The sequence below is a fragment of the Haematobia irritans genome, chromosome 2 (genome assembly GCF_050003625.1).
Source record: "Haematobia irritans isolate KBUSLIRL chromosome 2, ASM5000362v1, whole genome shotgun sequence".
Taxonomy (NCBI): Eukaryota; Metazoa; Arthropoda; class Insecta; order Diptera; family Muscidae; genus Haematobia; species Haematobia irritans.
The window spans coordinates 38890384-38910044 of record NC_134398.1 but is presented as its reverse complement, the minus strand read 5'-3'; the positions used below and the strand labels follow the sequence as shown (position 1 = coordinate 38910044).

General features: G+C 26.5%; 1 protein-coding gene and 1 long non-coding RNA gene across 6 annotated transcripts in view; one reads left to right on the top strand and one right to left on the bottom strand.

Annotated features, from left to right (window-relative positions):
- The first annotated feature begins 1652 nt into the window (after nt 1–1652).
- Nucleotides 1653–2083, top strand: LOC142227482 (uncharacterized). Of its 2 annotated transcripts, none has more exons than XR_012719856.1 (2): nt 1653–1815; nt 1886–2083. It is a non-coding gene; the product is annotated as an uncharacterized LOC142227482 (long non-coding RNA). The 2 variants fall into 2 exon arrangements; XR_012719855.1 differs by having other exon boundaries at nt 1653–1834.
- Nucleotides 2084–9451: 7368 nt separating this feature from the next.
- LOC142223998 (uncharacterized) overlaps nt 9452–19661 on the bottom strand; it is a 56643-nt gene continuing 46433 nt past the window's right edge. For all 4 annotated transcript variants that reach the window (XM_075293804.1, XM_075293805.1, XM_075293806.1 and 1 more), the window contains exons 4-5: nt 16355–16648; nt 9452–10916 (exon numbers count right to left, since the gene is read on the bottom strand). In XM_075293804.1, the coding sequence (XP_075149919.1) occupies nt 10578–10916; nt 16355–16648 (633 nt within the window). In that variant the 3' untranslated portion in view covers nt 9452–10577. The remainder of the gene's footprint in view (nt 10917–16354; nt 16649–19661) is intronic.

Here is a 19661-nt window from a genome sequence, read left to right as displayed (position 1 = left end):
AAAAAACAATTTAAGCGAAGACCTATACCCTGCATTTCAGCGTTGCCAAAGACGTATATAACAAGATGTCGCACTTACATATTTGGCAATATCCAATAGATGTCGTCGTTGCATATTGGTCCAATCTTTCACTCATTGGTAAAGTTCATTTCTGATCTTGCACTCAATGGCAGTGTTGCCGTTTTAGGAATTTCTTTACAAAATTGGGCAAACATATTTGTAAAGCGAGATAGCAATTTTATGAAATTTTGTAAAATTGATTTCTGCAAATGACAAAACAAAATTATTAGCACAAACTGCTAACCAATAAGCTAAATGAATATTAAGAATTGTCAAGGAATGCAAAATTTACTACAAAGTATAACTTCCTCTTACATATAGGAGTTTTAATAAACTGCGGTATGATAATGATTTTGTAAGATAAAATTTGCTTTGAAAGGCAAAGGCTGGCTATGTAGGAAATCATTTATAATTCTGCATTCTTTTATCTGTCATTATTATTATCATGTACTTCTTACGTATATTAGTGAACAATGAACGACTTGTGAAGAAAAAGTCATATAATATGAATAAAATTATCTCCAGATTTGAATAACTAAAATATAATTAGTTTCATTGAATTATATCCGAAAATTTTTTGATGTATTTGATTTTCAATTGGCCTTGATTATAAATAAAAAATTAGACAAAACCTTTACCTCATTTTTCTGATGTGTGATTTTTTATATTTACGTATTTATAAATTGTACTACGACAACACTGTTCATTCAAAAGTTCATTTCTTTTGAGCATGTTCGAATCCAGCATTACTCTATGTGTCTCTTTTTCACTTTATATTAGAATTTGAAAAAATATCAACCATCTCCTTTTCGCACACATAATGCTTAGTTTTTTGTTTGTTTCCTTAGCCAATCAAACTGACGCTTAAGCGGACCTTAGACGGTCGGATAAACACTCCGACAGAGGTTCGTCTATTCGTTGTGTGTTCGTTCAAGTTTTGCCCTTACACTGCACGAACAAATGTGATGACAACATGAAAAAATAAGAAGAAGCATAAACAAACAATGAAGTTGTACGAAGATTTATGGGTGAAACCATTTTTTACTGAAAAAATGGAAGAAAATAATAAAAAAAAATCCTGGTATATTTGCCAAAACAATGATTCCTGAAGTAATCCACATTTAATATATTACAAATTACTTGATGAATTTAAAATACTTGTCGCCTGGTTTCCCATTGATTGGAAGTGGAATTTTTCCACGTTTTTGCCACAATACTTGTTTAGATTTATATATTTCTTTAATTTTCAACCAGAATTGGCGATCCATCATTAATTTCATTGCAGAAATGCCTGTTTTTAATGTAAAAATAAATTTGTCTTTGATAATGTTTGTCGAACATCCCCTTACACTCAATGATTTGTACCACCCAACCAGAAAAAATCAAAGTTGTTTTGATTTTATGCCAACACGTCCCCGCAACAGCCGAACACGACCTTATACAATCGGATTTGTCGCCGCAACGTGTTGTGTCGCAGGGTTTATCCGACCATATAAGGTGCCCTTTACACTGATTGTGCGATTATTCTCTTTATTTCGATTATTTCTTTTATTTTCATATTAATTCATCTATTTGGTTAGATATAAGGCTAAACTTGAGTTGTCCTAAAACCCAGAATAATATGTACAAGTCGTGGTGATCCTTAAATGTCTTCCAATAAGGTTTATCCTCCTCATGCTTAAGTTATTGAGGGTGGCGTAAATTGGAATCATGTTCAAAGCAATGCATTACATTGTCATTCGCCGTTGATAAAAAGTCGGTAAAATCATCTAATGTATGTAGTCCTTCTTTACAACTTCATGCTAATCAATGATATTTCCTATAGGAACTCGATAGTATCGCAAACAAAGCTCTTCTGGAAGAGGCACCATCCGGGTGGAAAAATCTGGATATTGCTGCGACAATTGAAAAATGAGTGTCTGAGAAAAATGTGTGAGAAGAAGAAGCAAAACTAAATAAATAAATGGCAACGTGATATATAGATGTATCTTCATTTACAAAATGGTAATTCTAGTAATTCAAATCCCATCATCTGGTTATTTATTTAGATTTTCTGGGTGTAAAAATTGAAGCCTATGAAAATATAAGTCAAATTATTGTTTTAGTCCAAAGCTGGGTTTCCGCACTTATGGAATAATGTTGCTAATGTAGGATAGACAATCGTTATGGTGGACTACAAAGAGATATGTGGAAATATGGTTCATAGTCGATTTTTTGATATAGCCTCCTTTTCTCTGCCAAAATTTTTTGCATTTGTATGTAACGGCAAGAAGGAAAAGTCAGACCCATCGTTTAGTGAACCGATCGTATTAGAATTAAATTCTAAGTCGATATAGCGATGTCCATCTGTCTGTCTTCATGTATTATTGTGAAACCCATGTAAAATTTTAGTAATAAAAAAAAAGCAGTATATGTCTGATCGTCCACAAATTTGGCACAGAGTTTTACTTTGGCTCAAAGACAATCACTATTGATTTTGAAAAAAATCGGTTCAGGGAGCCATCCAAATTATAAAAATTCTGAAATACTTTAGTTTTTAAGCTTTTCATATATTCTACATATAGATTTCTTTCTACAACACATGTATAATAGGCCTTTGTTGGCTTCCATTGTATTGATGACTGAATAAATAAAATAAATAAATATATATGACAGCTATATCTAAATCTGAACAAATTTCAATCAAATTAGACATGTATAGCATTCTCTTGCACAATTTCAAGTAAATTGGCGTGAAATGGACTTGATTTTTTATATGGGTGTTGGTGAAAAAACCAACATATTCCTCTTTATAATTACTTCAACATTTTTAATTTCCTAATAATTTGTTTTAATTTACAAAACTTATTTTTTAAGTTGTTTATTTAATTCAAAATTACCTAATTATGCTACATTATTCAACATGAGTGTAAATCTGTCTGCTTCCACATAACTAACATAATTTCCCCATCTGTTTTGTTTTGTTATTGTTGGTTTTGTTCTTTAAGCATTGTTGTTGTCTTTTATTTCAGCTTAAAACCATACATTGACTAAACTACAAGAGTAGCTTAACCAACAGAGGAAAAGAATGTTTGTCAAATTTATTTGGGCAAAGCCCTATAGACTGGAAGATGGTTGGATGGACGCACGTTTCGGAATTACCACATTCCTCATCAGCATCCTCTACTTGCAGCAAAACTATCAACCAATTATCAGAATAAATTCAGGCAGTTTATTAAACCCAACAAAAACCACACTTGAACCCTCCTTCCTTTATTCTTACCTTTGATCGTTTCAAAATACAAACTTAGCTTTTTGCAATCATTTGTTTCTCATATAAATATTTCTGATATCACTAGTGTTGTTATTATCATGTGCTCTCTGAGAGTTAACAGTACAGACAAAGCTTTTGCATACTATATTGTTGCTAGTTTTTGCACTCAGTGTGTGTCGGAACATATAGTACATTTACAACTTTACTCTCTCGGTATAGCTTTATTAAAAACTATTATACAATTTAAAAAACAAATAGCTCCTATGGTACCGATGGTGAGTGAGGGGATAAATGTGTTATATGAGTTGATATGCTGGATAATTTTTATTTTTTGTTGATTCTCACTGTAATAATACTTTGAATCTACACCCTCACAAAACATCGCTTCTGTAACATATACTCCCAAACATATTTTGCTTCAAGCATATACATTTTTGGGTATTGCCCAAACATTTATATGTTTGATCTTTACCAATATATAATATGTTTGAAAGCATATTGGTCTAAACAATATATGTTTGGGTAGTCTAAGTTCCAAACATTTTGTATTTTTGCATCCAAATTCAATAATATTGTCTTCCAAAAAACAATATGTTATTATGTGAACATATAATATGTTTGGAAGCATTTTGCACCCAAAAATATTATATGCTTAAAAAACCAATATTGTGCTCAAAATTTTATTTATTTATTTATATATTTACAATCATAATGAATTATGAAAATAAACAGGTAATATAGGTGCTAACAACATAGGTTTTCGACCTGAATGCTCAAAATTTTGTTTCTGCCTAATTGTATATTCCCCCACATCTTTCTCACTTCCACGAGATTTTTAGTTCTTAGCACCTTTTTCTGTAATACAAACATTGTAGAAGAAACTATTCAATTTTATGATTTTTTTTATTTTAATTTTACCTTTTGCCGGACGGGGATTCAAACAGCGGAACACACAGTTTGTAAGGATCAAAGAAGTAGCTGATCAATTGCCCAAGGAAAAATAAAATGTTAATTTTGTAATAAAAAGCAACAACCACCAACTTAATTCAATATCGCTCTCTGTTAAATAGCGCTCCAAGCTACTAAACACATATATGTTTATAGGCTATTTCTAAATTAATATATGTTTGCATCCAAGCATATTATATTTACAAACATTTTATGTCCCAAACATAATATGTTCTAACATATTAACATATATGTCCCAAACATGTTATGCTAGTTTATGAACATTATATGCTTGCACTCAAAAATATTGTGTTTAAAAATTTGTGTTCCAAACATATAATGTTTATAGCCAAACATATGAAAAACAGTCTTTTTCATCCGTGTAAAAATATAGTTTCCTATTCAAAGTCGTACACCTGTAGAATTTATTTGAAATAAATACACATTTAAAAGTATTTTTTAATTATATACAAATTTAGTTTTTTTTCACAATCATTTAAATTTATTTATGTATCATTGTGATATACGTTACGAAAAAGTCAATACAACTTGAAAAAATATGCGTTACGTTTCAACAATGCTATACAACCAGGTTGCACGGACATATTTCCTACATATTTTGTTCAACTAGTTGTCGAAAATCAAGAATACAACCCTTCATTAATATTTCACTCAATTGTATATATTGGAACGAAATAAACCTGGTTCATCCAATTGTGAGCGACATCTGTGTGGCCAAAAATATCCCTACTGGAAAAATGAATTTGCATCATCTTTAAAATGAACGTCTTTGTTAGCGCAAACTTCAACCCGATAACTAGACTAGGGGCGTTTCTACACTGGTTGAATAAAGAGCCTAGTGGTAGAAAACTTGCTCTTGAGCTGAATATATGCGAAACTGGGTGCAACACTTATTGAAAAATGAGATTGATCAAAAAACGGCATTGCTCAACAAAAGTTAGACTGGAAAGAGCCAAGGAGAAGTTGCTTCACTTGCACGATAGTGGCCAGTTATCGAATTTGGTGTTCTCGGATGAGAAGCCATTCTAAATTGAGCAGTTAGTGAGCAAACAAAATGATCAGGGGCCAAATCACCGCATTCGTCATCGAGTTCGGTTTCGTATAGAGAAACATTTCGATCGCATTAAATTTTTGGAACACCGCATTCGATCGTAATTTATTTTGTCTACTACTTTTTTTTACATTGCTGTAAACATATGGTAATATGAAATTGAAAGAGAGTAGAATTTCAAAATAATGTTTTGTTATCAAATTATGTTATTTCTGAGATATTTATATTGTTTTTGTGTGTTAAAATATATGTGTAAAAATATATTATGAATCCAAGTGTTTTTTTCCTCGTTTTCGGATTCAGACGATGAGTACAAAGTGGCATTAATAAGGAAAAATATTCGTGACAAAAGCAGTCCTTTAGCATTGCCTGAAGTAGAGTAAGAGTAAATTGTGTTTTTAACATCCATAGATTTAAAAGGCGTTTTCATATGTCAAAAGAAGCTTTTAAATATGTTCTTGAAAAAATAAGTTTTTTTGAAGCGGCTACTGAGTATTCCTTTCTTTGATCCGATTCCCTAAATGCAAGTAATATTATATTTTCTTAAATGTATTTTGCCAAAATGGAATAATAATTACATTTTCACCAACTTTTTTCTTTTTGTTTACCTTTTTTCTGCTCAAAAATCACTACATACTTCGTTTTCGATAGCATGCTACCTATCGTGTTCAACTTCGAGTAGAAACAATTCGATAACGACTGCGGTGATCCGCGTAAACTACATTACGAAGACGAAGTACTCGATTTCGACTGCGGTGATTTGGCCCCAGGTTTACTTGAACCTGCTGAAAATGTACACCTTTGATTGGCCACCAGAAAAATTGGTCAATGGAAATTTGGTCAAAATTTCTATAGACAATTTTGTCAAAATTTTACTTCTATAGGAATTTTTTTTCAAAATTTTATTTTCTATAGAAAATTTCGTCAAATTTCATTTCTATTAAAGTTTTTCTCAAAATTTTATTTCTATAAAAGTTTTTCTCAAAATTTTATTTCTATAGAAAATTTTGTCAACATTTTATTTTTTTATAGAAAATTGTGTTAAAATATTATTTTTATAAAAAATTTTGTCATAATTTTATTTCTATAGGAAAATTTTGTCAAAATTTGTATGTCGATAAAAATTTGGTCGAAATTTTTATGTCTATAAAAAATTGTGTCAATATTTTTATGTCTAAAAACATTTTTTCGAAAATTTTTATATCTATAGAATATTTTGTCTAAATTTTATTTCTATAGAAAATTTTGTCAAAATTTTGTATGTTTATAAAAAATGTCTATGTCTATAAACATTTTTTCGAAATGTTTATGTCTATAGAAAATTTTGTCAGAATGTTATTTCTATACAAAAATTTTGTCAAAATGTTATTTCTATACAAAAATTTTGTCAAAATTTTGTTTCTATACAAAAATTTTGTCAAAATTTTGTTTCTATAGAAAATTTTGTCAAAATTTTATTTCTATAAAAAATTTTGTCACAATTTTTATGTCTATAGAAAATTTTGTCAAAATGTTATTTTCTATAGAAAATGTTGTCAAAATTTGTATGTCGATAAAAAATTTGGTCGCAATTTTTATATCTATAAAAAATTGTGTCAATATTTTTACGTCTATAAACATTTTTTCGAAAATTTTTATATCTATAGAAAATTTTGTCAACATTTTTATATCGATAAATTTTTTTTTTCGAAATGTTTATGTCTATAGAAAATTTTGTCAAAATTTTTATGTCTATAGAAAATTTTGTTAAAATTTTATTTCTATAGAAAATTGTGTCAAAATTGTCAACATTTTATTTTCTGTAGAAAATGTTGTACAAATTTGTATGTCGATAAAAAAATTGGCCGAAATTTGTATGCCTATAAAAACTCTTGTCAATATTTTTATGTCTATAAACCTTTTTTCGAAATTTTTATGTCTATAGAAAATTTTGTCAAAATTTTATTTCTATAGAAAATTTTGTATGTCTATAAAAAATTTTGTCGAAATTTTGTATGTTTATAAAAAATTTTGTCGAATTTTTTATGTCTATAAACATTTTTTTTCGAAATTTTTATGTCTATAAAAAATGTTGTCCAAATTTTTGTTTCTATAGAAAATTTTGTCAAAATGTTATTTCTATACAAAAATTTTGTCAAAATTTTGTTTCTATAGAAAATTTTGTCAAAATTTTATTTTATAGAAAATTTTGCCACAATTTAAAAATTTATAAAATTTTGTCAAATTTTATTTTCAATAGAAAATGTCAAAATTTGTATGTCGATAAAAAATTTGGTCGCAATTTTTATGTCTATAAAAAATTGTGTCAATATTTTTATGTCTATAAACATTTTTTTCGAAAATTTTTATATCTATAGAAAATTTTGTCAAAATGTTATTTTTATAGAAAATTTTGTCAAAATGTTATTTCTATAGAAAATTTGTCAAAAATTTATTTCTATAGAAAATTTTGTCAAAATTTTGTATGTATATAAAAAATTTTGTCGAAATTTTGGTCTATAAAAAATGGTGTCAATATTTTTATGTCTATAAACATTTTTTTCGAAATTTTTATGTCTATAGAAAATTTTATCAAAATTTTTATATCTCTAGGAAATTTTATCAAAATTTTTATATCTATAGAAAATTTGTCAAAACTTTTAAATATATAGAAAATTTTGTCAAAATTTGTATGTCTATAGAAAATTTTGTCAAAATTTGTATGTCTATAGAAAATTTTGTCCAAATTTTTATGTCTATAGAAAATTTTTTCAAAATTTTTATGTCTATCGAAAATTTTGTCAAAATTTTTATGTCTATAGAAAATTTTGTCAAAATTTTTGTCTATAGAAAATTTTGTTAAAATTTTTATGTCTATAGAAAATTTTGTCAAAATTTTTATTTCTATAAAATATGTTGTCAAAATTTTTATGTCTATAGAAAATTTTGTTAAAATCTTTATGTCTATAGAAAATTTTGTCAAAATTTTTATGTCTATAGAAAATTTTGTCAAAATGTTTATGTCTATAGAAAATTTTATCAAAATTTTTATGTGTATAGAAAATTTTGTCAAAATTGTTATGTCTATAGAATATGTTGTTAAAATCTTTATGTCTATAGAAAATTTTGTTAAAATCTTTATGTCTATAGAAAATTGTGTCAAAATGTTTATGTCTATAGAAAATTTTGTCAAAATGTTTATGTCTATAGAAAATTTTGACAAAATTTTTATGTGTATAGAAAATTTTGTCAAAATTTTTATGTCTATAGAAAATTTTGTTAAAATCTTTATGTCTATAGAAAATTTTGTCAAAATGTTTATGTCTATAGAAAATTTTGTCAAAATTTTTATGTCTACAGAAAATGTTGTCAAAATTTTATGTCTATAGAAAATTTTGTTAAAATTTTATTTCTACAGAAAATTTTGTCAAAATTTTTATGTCTATAGAAAATTTTGTCAAAATTTGTATGTCTATAGAAAATTTTGTCAAAATTTTTATGTCTATAAAAAATGTTGTCAATATTTTTATGTCTAGTAACATTTTTTTCAAAAATTTTTATATCTATAGAAAATTTTGTCAAAATTTTATTTTTATAGAAAATTTTGTCAAAATGTTATTTATATACAAAAATTTTATAAAAATTTTATTTCTATAGATAATTTTGTCAAAATTTTATTTCTATAGAAAATTTGTCATAATTTTATTTCTATAAACAATTTTGTCAACATTTTATTTCTGTAGAAAATTTTGTCAAAATTTTATTTCTATAGAAAATTTTGTCAAAATTTGTATGTGTATAAAAAATTTGTCAAAATTTCATTTCTAAAGAGAACTTTGTCAAAATTTTATTTCTATAGAAAATGTTGTCAAAATTTTTATGTCGATAAAAAGTTTGGTCGAAATTTTTATGTCTATAAAAAATTTCAATATTTTTATGTATATAAACATTTTTTTTTTCGAAATTTTTATGTCTAGTAAATTTTATCAAAATTTTTATATCTATAGAAAATTTTCTCAAAATTTTATTTCTATAGTTAGGATCGGTCTATATTGAAATTTTATCCAAAAATGGACCAATATATTCAATGTTTAAAGGAAGCTTTCATACAAAACACCAAAATAAATAACAAAATCTCATTGAACTGTGTCAGTATTTATATTTATTATTTTTTAAATCAATTATAATAAATAGGAAACAAAATATCTCAAGAAGTACTCATCATTGCGAAATACAATCAAAAAAAATTTTGTCAAAAAAAAAAACTTTTTTAAATTACAATACAATTTCATTGTATTTTAGCTAATAGTGTATATATACATACACCTATATAAATTTACTAAAAGGTTTAAAATGTTTACAGAAGAATAAATAAACATGCAATATTTGGTCCAGTTAAAATAGAATCTTAATTAAAAAAGGCCAATTTATTGTATGACGAATATTGGACAGCCATTTGGTTTGAAATTTCTAAACAAAATCACAAAGGTTTGCATAAACAATGAACTATTAATTATAGTACATAAATATGAGTTTTTTCTTTATGTCTTATAGTGAGAGAAAAAAACAATATAGTATGTGTATATTTTGCTAAATTGGTGAGGTAGTATAGAAATACTAACAAATTTATTTCTAATAATTTTTTTGTTTTTTATAATTTGCGTTTTCTTAGATTTTTGATTAACGATTATTGTGATACTTGTGTTGATTATTTATTTAGAGTTTATGAAACATTTATAAAAATTACTCTCTTTGGAATAATTTTGGTTTAGCATCTTTTTTTTTTTCAAATGTAACTTAGGGCCTTTAATATAGTTATATATTTTTTGCGAATTAAAAACAATGATCTAATCGATTTTGTAATCTTTTGGTCATCATCTATCATGTTTTTTTTTGTCAATTAAATTAAACTTCAACACATATACATATGATATTTAAGAAACAGAGAGAATAATTTAAAGCTTGCCTTAAAAAAACTAAGGAGTTTTCCTTTTCATACAAATTCCTCTATCCATCCTATTTGGTATGTTGGTAGTGAGGGGGGAGAGGTTGTAGTTTAATTTGCTACTACTAACTAGTCTTATTGACATATATAAAATAACTAAATCACGTTTTGATCATCCTTTCTATTTCTAATCGACTTAGAAACGAAAACTCCAAACCGTCATAGTCTTTCTGTTAATCTCTACACTGTTCGTTCTTAGATCCTACCATAAGAATTAGAATTTATCTGTCGACTTTTTAATGAGCCTTTTTGTCATCAAATCAACTCGATTTGGATGTTCCCACATTATTTTCTAGATGATGGCCGTTGGTTTGTGATTTAGCTGCATGTGTTTGAGGATTATCCATATTTGGTACATCGACTTTCGGTGGTGGTGTGGCTCCTTTGTCTTTTGCTAATTTCTCTCGTTGCTCATATATTTCATTTACCAATTTCTTAACAAAAGGATGATTGAATTTTCCTTCGGTGGAGTCGAAGAATTCTTGATGTTTTAGCAGACAATTGTCACGTTTCTCATATTCAAATGCCTGCATCACCATATCCAAGCGATCCAAATCCTTGACGAAACGGGATTCGGGGCTTTCGCCTTTCTCGTATTCCTGAAAGGAAAGATCATATATGAGAAGATGTTCACTTTTACAAGACAAATCTAATTTAAAGTTTTCTACATATCCCAAAACAGAAAATTTTGTATTGACAGAAAATTTTCGATAGACAGAAAGTAAAAATTTTCTATAGGCAGAAAATTTTTTAAACAATTTCTATAGGCAGAAAATTTGCACACAATTTCTAAAAAAAACAAGAGAGGAAAGTCTAAAGTCGGGCGGGGTATATTATACCCTGCACCACTTTGTAGATCTAAATTTTCGATACCATATCACATCCGTCAAATGTGTTGGGGCTATATATAAAGGTTTGTCCCAAATACATACATTTAAATATCACTCGATCTGGACAGAATTTGATAGACTTCTACAAAATCTATAGACTCAAAATTTAAGTCGGCTAATGCACTTGGGTGGAACACAATGTTAGTAAAAAAATATGGGAAACATTTAAATCTGAAGCAATTTTAAGGAAACTTTGCAAAAGTTTATTTATGATTTATCGCTCGATATATATGTATTAGAAGTTTAGGAAAATTAGAGTAATTTTTACAACTTTTCGACTAAGCAGTGGCGATTTTACAAGGAAAATGTTGGTATTTTGACCATTTTTGTCGAAATCAGAAAAACATATATATGGGAGCTATATCTAAATCTGAACCGATTTCAACCAAATTTGGCACGCATAGTTACAATGCTAATTCTACTCTCTGTGCAAAATTTCAACTAAATCGGAGTTAAAAATTGGCCTCTGTGGTCATATGAGCGTAAATCGGGCGAAAGCTATATATGGGAGCTATATCTAAATCTGAACCGATTTCAATCAAATTTGGCACGCATAGCTACAATGCTAATTCTATTCCCTGTGCAAAATTTCAACTAAATCGGAGCAAAAAATTGGCCTCTGTGGTCATATGAGTGTAAATCGGGCGAAAGCTATATATGGGAGATATATCCAAATCTGAACCGATTTCACCCAAATTTGGCACGCATAGTTACAATGCTAATTCTACTCCCTGTGCAAAATTTCAACTAAATCGGAGTTAAAAATTGACCTCTGTGGCAAATGAGTGTAAATCGGCCGAAAGCTATATATGGGAGATATATCCAAATCTGAACCGATTTCAACCAAATTTGGCACTCATAGTTACAATGTCCATTCTACTCTCTATGCAAAATTTCAACTAAATCGGAGCAAAAAATTGGAGTCTGTGGGCAAATGAGTGTAAATCGGCCGAAAGCTATATATGGGAGCTATATCTAAATATTTTGCAAGTTTTTCGAGACTCATAAAATATTCGGATGTACGGAATTTTAGCAAGATCGGTTGATATACACGCCAATTATGACCAGATCGGTGAAAAATATATATGGCAGCTATATCTAAATCTGAACCGATTTTTTCCAAAATCAATAGGGATCGTCTTTGAGCCGAAACAGGACCCTATACCAAATTTTAGGACAATCGGACTAAAACTGCGAGCTGTACTTTGCACACAAAAATACATCAACAGACAGACAGACAGACGGACAGACAGACATACAGACAGACGGACATCGCTAAATCGACTCAGAATTTAATTCTAAGACGATCGGTATACTAAACGATGGGTCTCAGACTTTTCCTTCTTGGCGTTACATACAAATGCACAAACTTATTATACCCTGTACCACAGTAGTGGTGAAGGGTATAAAAATATATAGACAAAACCTTTCGAGAATTGTTTTTTTTTTATTTTTTCAAACAAAAAATTTGATGAAAATTAAAGAAAATTGTCTTGTAATAGAAAATTAAAAAAAAAAAAAACAATTTTCTACAAACAAAAAGTTTTGCAAAAATTGGCTGTAGACAGCAGACAATTTCTAAAAAAAAAATCTGTAGACAAAACGTTTTGAGGTTGTTTTTTTTTCAAACACAAAATATGGTGAAAATGAAAGAAAATGTTCCTTTAATAGAAAATTTGAAAAAAATTTCTGTAGACAGAAAGTTTTGCAAAAATTAGCTGTAGACAGCAAATTTTGCAAAAGTTTTCTAATAGCCGAAAATTTTTCTATAGACCGAAAATTTTTCTAAAATTTTCTAAAGACCGAAAATTTTTCAAAAATTTTCTATAGACAAAAAATCTTTCAAAAAAATCTATAGACAGGGAATTTTTAACCAATTTTCTACAGAAAGAAAATTTTTTTAAAATTTTATGTAGATCGAAAATTTTTCTAAAATTTTCTATAGACAAAGAATTTTTCAAAAATTTTCTATAAATCAAAAAATTTTCTATAGATAGAAAAATTAAAGAAAATTTTCTATAGATCGAAAATTTTTCAAAAATTTTTTAAAGATAGAAAAATTTAAGAAAATTTTCTTTAACCCCAAAATTTGGAAAAAAAAATTCTACAGATAGAAAAATTTGAGAAAATTTTCTGTGGACTGAAAATTTTTAAAAAATTTCTATAGACAGGGAATTTTCAACAATTTTCTATAGACAGAATTTTTAAATTTTTATAGACCGAAAATTTTTTCAAAATTTCCTATAGAAAAATTTTCATAAATTTTCTATAGACAGATAATTTTTCTACTATTTTCTATAAATCGAAAATTTTTCAAAAATTGTTCATAGAAAGAAAAATTTAAGAAATTTTTCTATAGCCTGAAAATGTGGGAAAACATTTCTACAGATAGAACAATTTGAAAAAATTTTCTGAAAACCCAAAATTTTTCAAATATTTCTATAGACAGAGAATTTTTCAAAAAAGTTTATAAACCGAAAATTTTCCAAAAACTTTCTTTAGAAAGAAAAATTTAAGAAAATTTTCTATGGTCAGAAAAATTTGAGATAATTTTAATAAAAAGAAAACTTAAAAATTCCCTATATAGAGAGTAAATTTGGAGAAAATTTTCTGAAGACAGAAATGTGGAAACATTTTCTATAGACAAATTTTCGATAAATGGAACATTTTTAAAAATTGTTCATAGACAGAAAAATTTAAGAAATTTTTCTATAGCTTCAAAATTTGGAAAAAAAACATTCTACAGATAGAAAAATTTGAGAAAATTTTCTGTAGACCCAAAATTTTTCAAAGATTTCTATAGACAGAGAATATTTCAAAAAGGTTTATAAACCGAAAATTTTCCAAAAATTTTCTTTAGAAAGAAAAATTTAAGAAAATTTTCTATGGTCAGAAAAATTGGAGACAATTTTAATAAAAAGGAAATTTAAAAAAAAATCTGTAGACAGAAAATTTTGAGAAGCTTGTATATATTGATATAAAGTTTTCTATAGACGGAAATTATATTATTGTGCAGAAAATTCCCTATAAAGAGAGTAAATTTGGAGACAATTTTCTGTAGACAGAAATGTGGAAAAATTTTCTATAGACAGAAAATTTTGAAAACATTTTCTACAGACAGAAAATTTTCTATAAACAGAAAATTTTCAGAAAAAATGTCTATAGACGAAAAATTTTGAGAAAATTTATTATAGACAGAACAATTTTTGAGAAAATTTTCAATTGAAAGAAAATTTTCTATAGGCAATAAATTTTGAGAAAATTTTCTATAGACAGAAAAATTTGAGAAAATTTTCTATAGACAGAAAATTTTGAGAAAAATTTTTATAGACAGAAAATATTGAGAAAAATTTTTATAGACAGAAAATTTTGAAAAAAATGTTCTATAAACAAAAAATTTTGACATTTTCTACAGACCGAAAAATTTCTATAGACAGAATATGATGAGAAAATTTTATATAGACAAAAAGTTTTGAGAACATTTTCTTTAGACCGCAAAATTTTGAGAAAATTTTCTATAAACAGAAAATTTTGAGAAAATTTTCTATGGACAGAAAAATCTTTGGAAAATTGTCTATAGACAGAAAATATTGACAAAATTATCCATAGATCCATACATAATTTTGAGACAAAATTGTTCGTTCGTGTCAAATTTTGAGAACATTTTCTTTTGACCGAAAATTTTGAGTAAATTTTCTATAGACAGAATATGATGAGAAAATTTTCTTTAGACCGAAAATTTTGAGAAATTTTTTTATAGACAGAAATGTGGAGAACATTTTCTATAAACATAAAATTTTGGGAAAATTTTCTATATGTAGAAAATGTGAGAAAGCGATCTATAGACAGAAAATTTTGAAAAAAATTCTATAGACAGAAAATTTAGAAAACATTTTCTACAGACCGAAAATTTTGAGAAAATTTTCTATAAACAGAAAATTTTCAGAAAAAAATTTCTATAGACGAAAAATTTTGAGAAAATTTATTATAGACAAAAAAAAAATTTTGATAAAATTTTCTATAGACAGAAAAATTTGGGAAAATTGTCTATCGACAGAAAAAATTGAGAAAATTTTCTATTGACAGAAAATTTTCTATAGACAGAAAATTTTGAGAACATTTTCTTTAGACAGAAAATTTTGAGAACATTTTCTTTAGAACGAAAATTTTCATTAGACCGACAATTTTGAGAAAATTTTCTATAGACAGAAAATTTTGAGAATATATTCTATAGACAGAAAATTTTGAGAAAATTTTCTATAGACAGAAAATATTGACAAAATTTTCCATAGATCCATACATAATTTTGAGACAAAATTGTTCGTTTTTTGTCAAATTTTGAGAACATTTTCTTTTGACCGAAAATTTTGAGTAAATTTTCTATAGACAGAATATGATGAGAAAATTTTCTTTAGACCGAAAATTTTGAGAAATTTTTTTATAGACAGAAATGTGGAGAACATTTTCTATAAACATAAAATTTTGGGAAAATTTTCTATATGTAGAAAATGTGAGAAAGCGATCTATAGACAGAAAATTTTGAAAAAAATTCTATAGACAGAAAATTTTGAAACATTTTCTACAGACCGAAAATTTTGAGAAAATTTTCTATAAACAGAAAATTTTCAGAAAAAAATTTCTATAGACGAAAAATTTTGAGAAAATTTATTATAGACAAAAAAAAAATTTTTGATAAAATTTTCTATAGACAGAAAAATTTGGGAAAATTGTCTATCGACAGAAAAAATTGAGAAAATTTTCTATTGACAGAAAATTTTCTATAGACAGAAAATTTTGAGAACATTTTCTTTAGACAGAAAATTTTGAGAACATTTTCTTTAGAACGAAAATTTTGAGAAAATTTTCATTAGACCGACAATTTTGAGAAAATTTTCTATAGACAGAAAATTTTGAGAATATGTTCTATAGACAGAAAATTTTGAGAAAATTTTCTATAGACAGAAAATTTTGAGAAAATTTTCATTAGACCGAAAATTTTGAGAATATGTTCTATAGACAGAAAAATTTGACAAAATTTTCTATGGACAGAAACATTTTGACAAAATTATCCATAGACAGAAAATATTGACAAAATTTTCTATATACACAATTTTTCGTTTTCTTGTCAAAATTTCGTTGAAACTTACCTCGAATAATTCCATCATTCGTTTACCCCTTGGTTCAATCAATTTACAAATATCCTCCATGGCTTTTAATTCCATTGCCTTTTTCTCCTCCTTGGAAACTCCACAGAAGGGAGTTATATCACCAACTAAACTTTCAGCCAGATCATGAACCAAAGCCAATTCCATGCAACGAATTTGATTTAGACCTTCTGTCCCATCCAAGAGAAAAGTTAATATGCTCATACGATACATGTGACCAGATATAGATTCGCAATCATTAACATCGCGCAATACCCAACCGGTACGTTTTGTGTGCTAGAAAAGAAAAAATAACGGATAAATTGGAATTAGTAATTGAGATCAATTATGTAAAAAATGTAAAAACAGAAAGAAGGAAAACAAAAAAATTTGCAAATGCCAGTCATTTATGTCCATTGGATTTCAAACAATTGTCTTAATTAGAATCAGTTAAAATGGGAAACCTTAAAGGGGTTGTCGTTACCATATGTCTCTGATAACGTAAGCAAATATTTCGCAAGAAATTCAAATGTAAACAAATCTGTTTACATAGTCGTATTATCTCATTGTATGTAATTGAAATGGACAATTACGTCTGATATTGTTAAATGTGTTCAATAAAAGTTTTGTTGGATAAAATTCTGATATCTTAGATATATTGAAAAAATTATATCAACAAAGAAACCTCTCAGAAGTGGATATACACCATCGGTCAATTTTTATCCACATTTGGGAGCGCAACAATAAACAAAAAATACCTATAACATTTATAAAAGTTTTTTTTTTTATTATTTTATAATGAAACGTATTTGTGGTCACTCATTTATTATTTTTTTCCCCTCTGTATGCATTCATTATTTTCGCTGTCAAAGCATTTCAATACAATCATTTTTTCTGTTTTATTTATTTGCAAATTGAACTCACGTGAGCCGTAATCAATGTATGATTTCATAATTCTATTTATTGTAGTATACCTATATACCTATATTAGCATATGTGGTATGAATAATTTGTTATAAAAAACTGTGAAGAGAGTGAAATTTTATTCTGAAACACAGTTGAGAAATTTAATTTATTTTATTAATTTATTTCTATAGAATATTTTATCAAAATTTTATTTCTATAGAAAATTTTGTCAAATTTTTATTTCTATAGAAAATTTTGTCAAAATGTTATTTCTATAGAAAATTTTGTCCAATTTTTATTTCTATAGAAAATTTTGTCCAATTTTTATTTCTATAGAAAATTTTGTAAAAATTTTATTTCTATAGAAAATTTTGTCAAAATTTTATTTTTATAGAAAATTTTGTAAAAATTTAAATTCTATAGAAAAATTTGTCAAATTTTATTTCTATAGAAAATTTTGTCAACATTTTATTTCTATGGAAAATTCTTGTCAAAATGTTATTTTTATAGAAAATTTTGTAAAAATTTAAATTCTATAGAAATTTTTGTCAAAATTTTATTTCTATAGAAAATTTTGTCAAAATTTTATTTCTATAGAAAATTTTGTCAAAATTTTATTTCTATAGAAAATTTTGTAAAAATTTTAATTCTATAGAAATTTTTGTCAAAATTTTATTTCTATAGAAATTTTTGTCAAAATTTTATTTCTATAGAAAATTTTGTCAAAATTTTATTTCTATAGAAATTTTTGTCAAAATTTTATTTCTACAGAAAATTTTGTCAAAATTTTATTTCTATAGAAAATTTTTTCAAATTTTTTTTCTATGGAAAATTTTGTCAAAATTTTATTTCTATAGAAAATTCTTGTCAAAATTTTATTTCTATAGAAAATTTTGTCAAAATTTTATTTCTATAGAAAATTTTGTCAAAATTTTATTTCTACAGAAAATTTTGTCAAAATTTTATTTCTATAGAAAATTTTGTCAAAATTTTATTTCCATAGAAAATTTTGACAAAATTTTATGTCTATAGACAATTTTGTCAAAATTTTATTTCTATAGAAAATTTTGTCAAAATTTTATTTCCATAGAAAATTTTGACAAAATTTTCTTTTCCTCTTTTAGTTAAGCTACACTTGTAGTTTAGTCAATGCATGATTTTAATCTGAAATCAAAAAAACAACAACAATGGTTAAAGAACAAAAAACAACAATAACAAAACAAAACGAATAAAATGTTATCTCTATAGAAAATTTTGTCCAATTTTTATTTCTATAGAAAATTTGGAATTTATTCCTAAAGAAAATTGTACCAATTTTACTTCTATAGAAAACTTTTTCAAATTTTTTTTTATTGAATATTCTTGTCAAAATTTTATTTCTACAGAAAATTTTGTCAAAATTTTATTTCTATAGAAAATTTTTTCAAATTTTTTTTTCTATAGAAAATGTTGTCAAAATTTTATTTCTATAGAAAATTTGTCAAAATTTTATTTCTTTAGAAAATTTTTTCAAAATTGTTTTTCTATAGAAAATTTTGTCAAAAGTTTATTTCTGTACAAGATTTTGTCAAAATTCTATTTGCAAATATAAAATGAAATTATTCCCCAAACAACATAACGAATTGGTGTTGTGTTTCCATCTAATTGTTTGGGGTCCTACTTCATTTAGATTTTGGGGCTAATTTCCATTTGGGTCCTTCATAGCGCCTTTATAAACTTTTCCCACATGTTTTCCATTTTTATACCCACCACCATTGAATGGTGATGGGGGTATAATAAGTTTGTCCTTCTGTTTGTAACACATCAAAATATCGTATTCCGGCTATATAAAATATATATATTCTTGATCAGGGAGAAATGTAAGACGATATAAGCATGTCCGTCTGGCCTTCTGTCTGTCTGTTGTAATCACGCTACAGTCTTCAATAAAGGAGCTATCGTCCTGAAATTTAGCGCTGAATCGTCTTTTGTCTCCACGCAGGCCATGTTCGAAGTTGGGCTATATCGGTTTTGATATAGCTCCCATATAAACCGATCCCCTGATTTGGGGTCTCAGGCTTATAAAAACCGTAGTTTTTATCCAATTTGCTGGAAATTGGAAATCTAGAGGTATTCTAGGACCATAAAAAGGTGTGCCGAATATATTGTGTATCGATACAAGTTTTGATACAGCCCCCTTATAAACCGGTCCCCCAATCATGAGGTCTAGATTCTAGAACTACAATTAGATGTGCTAAATATTGTGTGTATCCCTCCATGTTTTTGGGCATAACCCCATTAGACCGATCTCCCGATTTAACTAACATACTAGGGTTTCTAGAAATTGTAGTTTTTATCCGATTTGCCACAAATTGAAAATATACTGGCATTTTGAAGCCACAAAAAAATGTATATGATTTAGTTT